This window comes from Populus alba, chromosome 10 (assembly GCF_005239225.2).
Source record: "Populus alba chromosome 10, ASM523922v2, whole genome shotgun sequence".
Lineage (NCBI taxonomy): Eukaryota > Viridiplantae > Streptophyta > Magnoliopsida > Malpighiales > Salicaceae > Populus > Populus alba.
The window spans coordinates 16,070,000-16,079,297 of record NC_133293.1 but is presented as its reverse complement, the minus strand read 5'-3'; the positions used below and the strand labels follow the sequence as shown (position 1 = coordinate 16,079,297).

At 36.7% G+C, this 9,298-nt stretch overlaps 2 protein-coding genes across 2 annotated transcripts; both read right to left on the bottom strand.

The window, feature by feature from the left end:
• Positions 1-1,446, bottom strand: LOC118043352 (xylan glycosyltransferase MUCI21). The gene is made up of 2 exons (XM_035051320.1): positions 1,437-1,446; positions 1-1,253 (listed from the first exon to the last, which is right to left on the bottom strand). Exons 1-2 carry the CDS (start codon positions 1,444-1,446, stop codon positions 1-3), a joined length of 1,263 nt encoding a protein of 420 aa, XP_034907211.1.
• A 2,508-nt stretch (positions 1,447-3,954) lies between these two features.
• On the bottom strand, positions 3,955-7,308 carry LOC118042989 (xylan glycosyltransferase MUCI21). The gene is made up of 3 exons (XM_035050767.2): positions 6,950-7,308; positions 6,205-6,261; positions 3,955-5,413 (listed from the first exon to the last, which is right to left on the bottom strand). Exons 1-3 carry the CDS (start codon positions 7,086-7,088, stop codon positions 4,176-4,178), a joined length of 1,434 nt encoding a protein of 477 aa, XP_034906658.1. The 5' UTR covers positions 7,089-7,308; the 3' UTR covers positions 3,955-4,175.
• Positions 7,309-9,298: the final 1,990 nt, after the last annotated feature.

Here is a 9,298-nt window from a genome sequence, read left to right as displayed (position 1 = left end):
CTAGCTAGCCCCCTCTTTTTCCATGAACTCTTTGGCCTTCTTATATGCTTCCTTCAGATATTCCCTGAACCGAATCAAATCTATTTTTACATTCTGTTCCTTCAAATATATGTCCATTATAGCACTCGACCAATTTTGACCTCGGAAAGTCGCCGGATCCTTTATCAGTAAGCTATTCTTACCGTACTTGTCTATCAAACTACTCTCCTCCGCTCCAATCCGGTACTCCAAGTACTCTAATCCCATAGCCCTGGCTGACTTTGCGAAGCACACCTCCGCCAGCCAATCAGCTCCTATCGGCACCACTTGCATGAATACCACGCCCGGCCGAAGAAACAATGAATGCGTGAGTCCGGCACCGTGTACCCCAACCATTGCATGACCTGAGTTTATCAGTGCATAAGCTTGTTGCAACGGGGTTTGAGGTATAGGCTCAAAGATAATCACATCAAAACCAATTTCTTCAGCTAAATGTTGCACTTCGTTTTGGTTTGAAATCACACGCCCAACACCTCCGTTTCGAGTCGCCAGCACCAGTCGTGCCCTCGGTTTTGGTGGATCGGACTTCCAGGGATGATTTTGGCCATGGTTATAGGCTTTATCTAAGAAGGCACGAAAATGGGTTAACGCTTGTGAATTTGGCATTAATTTAGGGTTTATGGTCATAGATCCATGTGATATGAGGCCTAATATGGCAGAAGGGAAACAATGGGTGGAGGTCTCGTTTTCAGGAATTATAACAGGGTGCTTGCTATAAGTGTGTAGCAAATCTCCATACTTGCTAATCCACCAATTCTGAGCTTGTGATATCACGAGGATGAAATCTTGATTGTCGGGGAAAACCGAATTAACAGTGATGAAGAGGGGGATGAACCCATCGTTGAAATCATGAAAGAAGTTTCCAGTGTAACCCTCCGCACTGAATACGATTGCCGGAAGGTTGTGCTGTGCTTGACATAATGGGCTTTTTGAGTTTGAAATTAGAGTGAACTCTTGTATTCCTGCCATTATCGGCTTTTCCCACTTCCTTGGGTAAGGCCTAATCTTCTCCACGGTTGTTGAGTTTGTGGGGGCCGAAAGGTAGAGTGTGGAGTTTACAGGGTCCAGAACAGTTGGGCCGTTGATTGTGCAAAGATCGTAGAATCGGTGAGATCGGTCGCAGCTGATTTGTTGAGGTCGAGAAAGCGGTGGTGGCGGAGACGGAGGTGTTGGGTCTTTCTGGAAAACATTATTCCGGTTGAAGTCTTCAATTCCTGCAAGCACAACTCAAGAAATTACAGGGATGTCCCAAACAATGCGTGGATTGACCTGCACTAGTTTGCCCAAATTAAACAACATGAAAATAAAGAATTTATCTAATACTATTTATAAAATTTACTTTTCATACAGATTAGCATAAATTTAAACACCGATGACTATAATTAGAGAGCACATGCCCTTGGCCATCTCGCCAATATTTTCTCATACATATTCAGTTCAGAATTTCGGTGGTTGTCCATAACCTTTTTAAGTGATGATGAGTTTAAAGATTAAAATTAGTTTCTTTTTATTATATATATAAAAAAAACACTAAAATAACTAGAGATTTTACCATCTTGTTATTATCTTACACGAGCATTATTGATTGGTATAGTGCATTCATGAGATGTAGAATATTAGGTATATAGTCTTTGAAATATTTTTTTTTACATCTTTGGTCCTTTGTAGTTTTTAATTTTGACATTTTAATCCTAAAATTTTATTTTTCTTGTATTTCAATCCATGTATGTCGAGAGACAAAAGAGAAAAATTTCAATCAACCATATTTTGATAATAAAAAAACAATTAATCTTGAATATTTTATTTTTTAATATTTTTTGTTATTAATTTAGTCGGGTTTGAACTAGATAAGACCATGTCAATTATCAATATATTTTTTTTATTTAAATTGAAACTTAATCCAAGTTAAACTCTAAATCATGAATTTTCTGAATCAACTCATCAAGTTGAGTCAAATTTAGTAGGCAAGCTTATTATCAAACAATTATAACATAACTTAATTATATGTATTTTTTGAAATGAAGGATATCTCCAACTTAGGCAGCAATCCGGATCAACCTTTTTTATGATCTTAAGAGTGTACTTTGTACATCAGTTTGATACATTCAGAGAGATTTAAAAATTATTCTAGAAATAGTCTCAAGATTTCAAATTAAAACTCCAGGATGAGAGTAAACATTCTTAATTACCACAGAAACATAACAGCTATTAAAAAAACTCGAAGTTGTACTCGATGCATACCTGGAATATCCTTGGACAAATAAGGCACATTTGATCTTAAGTGAATGGCATGTAATATAAAGAAGTACGCGAAGAATGCGAGGCACAGTACTGTTGCAATCTTTGAATTTCTTTTATCCATGATCTGCAGTGAGGCTCCACGGATTATTAATATGTTTATGAGTGCAAGGAGCTTCTTGGCTACAAGCTTGTGCTCAGGACAACATGTTTGGCCTTAAGAAATCAAAATCTGCCCTCTCGCCATTTCCTGTCTTGAAAAAATATGGATCGGGAGTCAATATTATAAGGGGAGAGTTTTGAAAATGCTTCATTTCTTGCAAGCTGCCTGGACCATTTTCTAAACTGCTACGTAGTCTATCAACTGCTACGTAGTCTAAGCATATAAAAGTAATGGAGATGAGATCGGACAGACTAATAAGTACCTGACTTGAGATTTTGCTGCTAACGCAAACCCTTGGATTTCTTGATTGAAACAGTCTACTGTCGTGACCGGAGGAAGAATCTTGTTGATGAAAGGCGGTGGTCAGTTCTGAAGGCTTGATAATAGGATTGGTGTGTCTGTTAGAATTAACTCGAATCCATGCATGAAAGGAAAATTTGAGGGTGGGATTTGACAGAATAGGACAGTCAATCATAAGTATGAGATTGTGCACTAAATTCACCTACCGAGTATTAGTAATTTAGTAATGTGTTTCACCTGAAAATGGCACCTCGCCTGTCTTATATCTGAAGAAGGGAACAAATTTAATGTTGGAACACAGGGACAGCGTAAACGTGAGTACATGCAATGTCACAGATGAATTGGCTCCAACCAAGCATAGGAGCGTGCCACGTTGGTGGGTTTGAAGGTCCTCTTCATTCTTTTCTGGTACTCCTCCAAAAATTAGTGGCTTGATATATGGGTTTGAAATGGGGAAAAAATTGTGTAAAATGGAAAAAAAAAACTAGTAAACACTCAAACAATTGTGTATTTGATGACTTTCTTCTTTCAGTAATTTCAAATATTAACAACTTCAATTTGCTCTATTACTATATAATGAGAATGGTTTTCTTTATTACGTACGTGATTCAAAGTTTTATAGCCTCCGATTAGGGAAAAAAACGAGAAGAAAATTATATTCCTAAGCATAGGAAAATTGATGGCTGATGAATTGTTTCGGAGGTCATCCTCTAATAAAATGAAGTGACCTACCGTCCTCCGCGGGGAAACACCGGGCCTTGAGGATTCCACCAGGCCTTCAGCTCCGTTGGCTAAGTGCGTAATACATATTTTGTGAAGTCCAGTATTTAAATCCAACTCTTCTTAGAAGATCGCGGGCTAGGACTGGCCTACTGGACCATGGACCTGGACAGTCTGGCCCGTAATACATATTTTGGTCCACTGTCCAAAACAAACATCCTTCTTTCTTTTTTTCTCTTATTTCACTTAGTTTTTAGAAGGCTCTACCAAACGACAAACTGGGGATGCTGACAGGGATTCTTTAACCAAGTCAAGAAAGGAAACTTCTCTCAGTTTTGTTTTGAGTGGACCGAGCGATCATTGAGTATTCAATGGCTAGAGAGGAACTGTCTCGATCACAACGGGTAAGTATCACCAAACTAGCTACAAATCACACATGAGAGGTTGTCTCCAACCCACACATATTATTAAAGGTGATCGATGCTAATTAAGCTATATAATATGTTCAGGACTGAATACTGGTATAGGTTAATTAAAGACAAAATTCGGTGTCGCCAGCTAACAGGGGAGAGGGGAAGGTATGAAGATAGATCTTTTAAAGAATTATGGAATAGATAATTGTATATACAATGTTAATGACAACATCAACATTCATTTGACGAAGAAACTTATCGGTATCAACATGCTTGCGCTAGTTGATGCTGCTAGTCGACAGCTAGCCTTCCTTGTCCATGAATCTTTTGGCTTTCACAAAAACCTCCTTTAAGTATTTCCTAAACCTAACCATGTCAAGCTTCACATTTTGGGTCTTCATATACACCTTTGCTTTTGGCCAATCTCCGTTAACAAAAGCTGGAGGGTTCCTTAGCACCAAATCGTTAGCCCCGTACTCTTCTGCCAGGCTACTTTCATTGACTTCAATCTTATATTTCATGTACTCCAATCCCAAAACTCTAGCCGGCTTCTCGTAAAATGTCTTAGCAAGCCAATCTGTTCCGATTGGCACTATTTCACCTAGCACCATTCCTACTCTGAGAAACAACAAATGTGTCATCGCAGCACCGTGTACTGCTAGCATTGCATGGCTTCCATGGAGTAGCCTGTATGTGTCACCCACTGCACCATTTCGTTTCGGCTCGAACACAATTGCTTTAAATCCCACCTCTTCGATTGCCTTGAGAGCTTCTTTTAAATTCAGGATCTCACGACCAACACCATTTTTTCTGTTCACCAAAACAAGTTGTGGCCTAGCTCCCTTCGATTTATCAAGCGTTGAAACATGTTTACCTGGTGGACTGTATGTACTTTCTAGGAGTGCATGGAAATCCAGGAGTGTTTTTTGCTTGGTTTGCGTGGGATCCACAGACAAGGGACCGTGCGTCATTAGCCCTACGATTGCTGATGGGAAGCAATGTGTCCTGGTCTGATTGTCCATGTTGATGATGGGGTGCTTGGTGAATCGATGCAGGAGATGAGCATATTTCTGGGCCCACCAATCACTCCAATTGGTGACCGTTAGGATGACATCTCGATTTAGAGAGAGAGAGTTGACGGTGATGTAGAGAGCAAGGAGCCCATCATTGAACTGATGGTAGAAGTTTCCTGTGTACCCCCCCGTGCTGAATACTATGGCTGGACTAGAATGTGTGATTCCACAGGAGGATCTTGGTGGAGCTGAGGTGAGTGTTAGTTCGTTGACTTTAGACTTGGCCCTTTCATCCGTCTTCCGAGGGTAAGGACGAAATTTTACTGCGAAGTCTGGTGGGGTCGAGATAGTGGGGCCTGTTGTGAAGAATGTTGAAGTGGATGGATCCAAAAGCGCAGGACCGTTGATAAACCACAAATCATAGTCATTGTGAGAGCAATCGCATGTGATTGGTCTCTTGACCTCTGAGATCGAATGGAGAGGTGACCGTGCTGGCCTGTCTTCTCGGGTCTTGTTTATTACAATACCTGTAAAACAGATACACAATGCTGACTGTTGACAATCATTTGGTGCTAATTAGTATTCTATTTCTTACTCGCATTTTCTTTCTATCTACTATATTAATTAATTACAAAACCTACTTTATCCCATTTAGATATTTCGAATGATGCGTGAATTAATCAAGTTCTCGATGAAAATTGAAGTTAATTAGTTGTTTGTAACTGTGTTCTAAAAAGCGAATCATGAAGACTTTATTTTTTTTATTTAAAATTATTTTAATATACTAATATTAAAATTTATTTTAATATATTTTAAAATAAAATATCTTTTAAAAAACAATAATTATTATACTCTCATACACCTTCTCATTGTAACCAGAAGTGATGTCTAAATTTTCTTCTTAGTGTTGACCTATTTTTCTATATAATAAAAGATATTAAGAGGGAAATAAATGAATCGTTTTGTTTAAAGATGATCATTTTTATTTATTTTTAATAGGAAGATTTTATTAAATTGAACTAGATTAAAAAAAATAATCAAATAGAACTGAATAGATTGTACATGTTGGATCTCGGATTATGCGGTTTGAGTTCATATATTTATGTTTGGAAATCATGATAAATGGATTCTTAAAAAAAAAAAAATCAATTCTTTCACGTTGTTTTGGTTTCTCGGAAATCAAAACAGGCTGAAATAAATGAACTATTATTTAAAACGAACTAAGACCAAATTTATCGCGTTGAATACACCAAATCAAATAAGTTTGGTCTTGAAATTCAATTTAGACCAATTAAGTTTTACTGATTCTAACACACACCTGAATGGATGGATGAACTTGCTGGCTTTTCTTCCCGTTTCTCGCTTACAATTAGTCCTGTAAAACGAATACAATATAGTTTTATAAATTGGCAACAATTTGTACCGCTATTCTAATTTGACTCACTCGTACTTGCATCTCCTATTTTCTACTATACTAACGATCTGATCTCACTAATTACTTGTTAAATTATTAGAAAATGATAGATGAATTACACTCTTTATGAGTTTACTCACGTTAATTATTTTGAATTGATTTTTTTAAAGAGCTGAGGCTACATGAAATTGAATCAGCTGAAAACCCATTTGGATAACAAATTATATATTCAGTTTTTGATCTGTTCCTTTATCAGAGATGACTCACGTAAGCAGTAATTGTTTCAGCCTGGTAATTATGTTTTTGTTCGGGGGACTGAAATACCAACGAATTAATTACAACTATATATGTGAAATCTTCGCAAGTAATACAAAGCTATACAAGATCAAAAAATGAAATTAACTGCATTAATGACACACATCCATATATATATGAAATTAAAACTAGACAAGAATCAAAAAACAAGAAAATCGTTCCAAACTAGCTAGGTGTCGACGAAGTATTGCAGGAGGTCAACTCTATTTAACCTGCAGGTATATAACCTGGCCAGCGTGATACTTGATTTCTGAGTTTGTAATTGATAAGAAAAATCATAACACGCACGAACAGCTAGAGTTTCTTATTAACTGAAGGATCGAGTAACTCATACCTGGTCTACTCTTGGATATTGAAGAAGCCTCGGATACATTTGATCTTGAGAGCAATGAGAGGTTTACCTGGGAAATGAAGAAGAATACCATCAACACGAGGAACACAATTGTAGTTTTAGAAATTCCCTTCTTCAACATGGTTTTGTTGCATAGGTGAAGCCTGCCGGTAAGAAGATTGTACTTTAATGCGAGCGAGATAGAGACTTTGTGAAGAAGCTATGATCAGTTGTTAAGGCTGCCTTAATATTAACATGCTGTATGGTCTGATCGATCAAATGGTGGTCATGAGAAGACGTGGAAAGAATTTGGGTGCGAATAATAGGAAATTAGGAATATGACAGCGAGGTATGCCTATTAAGTCATGCTGGAAACTACCCACCAGATCAATTTTTTATTGGTTTGTCATCGATGTCAAATGCTTGATTGTATGTATAATGCATCACGGATCTGTTTATATATTGATCTTGAAAGCGACCCCTCAATGTCTCAAGTTGAATTATTCATGAAGGGAATAAATTAGAAACAAATAGATGCGAGATAAGGGAAAAAGAAAGCAAATTAATAACAGTGGAGTGTAGACAGGTGCGTCACAAAATGAGTAAGTATATGTAGCAAAAATAATGACCATGAAATTCCTCGATCGGACTTATCCTCCTCTCGTCTAAGGCAAGACATATAGGAACAAAGTGAATGGTTTGTTTTTTTTATGTATCTGTTAATAGAATGCTTAAACAGATGTTAGAGGACATTTTTCCAGAGAATTAGAACTTCCAGACATGAGTTTACTGCCACTATATCTATTTTTTTGATGTAATAACACATGCATGTATGATGAAAGCAGAAGGTATCTCTGCCTATCGTCTTCGAGAGGAGACGAGCAAGACAGGGAGAATGGACTATCTTCCCACGGTAATGAAAAGAATGAAACGGAACATTGAAACACTACTCTCTGGTTCCTTTGAACATGGTCAATGAAACAGTTGAAAGTGCCCAGAAGCAAAAACCTCCATATGGAGGTCAAATCGTGTAATTTATCCCAATTCCCATAGCAGTTGCTTTGATCAAGCTTGGCCCTCGGAGATTCTCGAATTGCCCTCTAATTGGCCGACTCTCTTTCTTGATAAGATAAATTCTGCCCAGTGACTCTACGTTTATGAAGATGTGGGCCTGAGGCCTGAGCATGCCTACGCTAACTTTTGTGTCGTTTTGACCTCAATCAAGTATTTTATATAGTTTGGAAAACTTTTTAAAAAATCCCTCCTTGTTTGATGTTAATGATACCAATTTACTATGACCAAGTCATTCGATCTATGATTTCTCATTTGATATTTTCTTTTAAAAAATAGGATTTTAGAAAATTAATTGAGAGTCACTGTATAACTAGGAAACTAATTTGAGGTTTCGTCTTATTTTTTCCTCGTGAATGCAGCGCAAAAAGGACAAAGGCGTCTCTCTAAATATATTAGTTTTATTGCCTAAGTTTGTCGTATTTAAAATGTCTAAATTACCCTCAATATAATAGAATTTATTATCTGACGAATATCATCATCTCTTTCGTCTTGCTCTTAAAAGGGGAAAAAAAGGTGGATAACTTGTAAGGACTTTTTACACATAAGCCCTTGTTTTTTTTTTTTTTTTCTGAAGGTATATTTAAATCAATTTAAAATTAAGGTTTTTATTGAATGTGCTCTAATACGGCGCCTACTGCAACGAGACAGGAATTTTTTCTTTTTCTTTTTTTTTTTGTGGTTAGAGCTGTATCGTACTCCAAGGTGGGATAAGGGATCAGTCCTTGCTGTCAACCACCAATGATAATGAGATAAATTAAAAATATTTTAAAAAATTAATTTTTTTTATTTTTTATTTAAATTTAATTATTTTTTTAGTATTTCTAAATATTTTAATATGTTGATTTTAAAAATAAAAAAATTATTTTAATATATTTTTTAATAAAAAATATTTAAAAAAAACAAACTATATTCAATTTATAAAAAGAAAAACAAAACGCGAAACGTGTGGGATGGAACACTTGCGTGTGTAGGTGACCGACCACACCTACTTTCAATAGCTATTGCTCCTAACGTTAAATGGGCACGTTCGCAGCTGATTCTGAAACCCAAGAGGATCGTAGATTGAGTGGGTCCTACTGCGCAATATATTTTTCGCAGTTCAGTTGTATTGCCTTTTTGTTTCTCCAATTAGAAACGAATATATATATATATATACACACACACACACATATCTATATTGACAAGACAGTGGCCCCAGATAGCGGTTGACGTGTAACTGTCCAAAGGTACAAGGTTTTTGTACTTAAAATATTTCTGCTGACGTCAAAATGACTAACC

Excerpts from the sequence above, each read along its gene's own strand:
- LOC118042989 (XM_035050767.2), bottom strand. The coding sequence starts at position 7,088 with ATGTTGAAGAAGGGAATTTCTAAAACTACAATTGTGTTCCTCGTGTTG. Across the intron at positions 6,262-6,949 it reads AATATCCAAGAGTAGACCAG|GACTAATTGTAAGCGAGAAA; the intron begins GTATGAGTTACT and ends TTCGTTTTACAG. Across the intron at positions 5,414-6,204 it reads AAGTTCATCCATCCATTCAG|GTATTGTAATAAACAAGACC; the intron begins GTGTGTGTTAGA and ends TCTGTTTTACAG.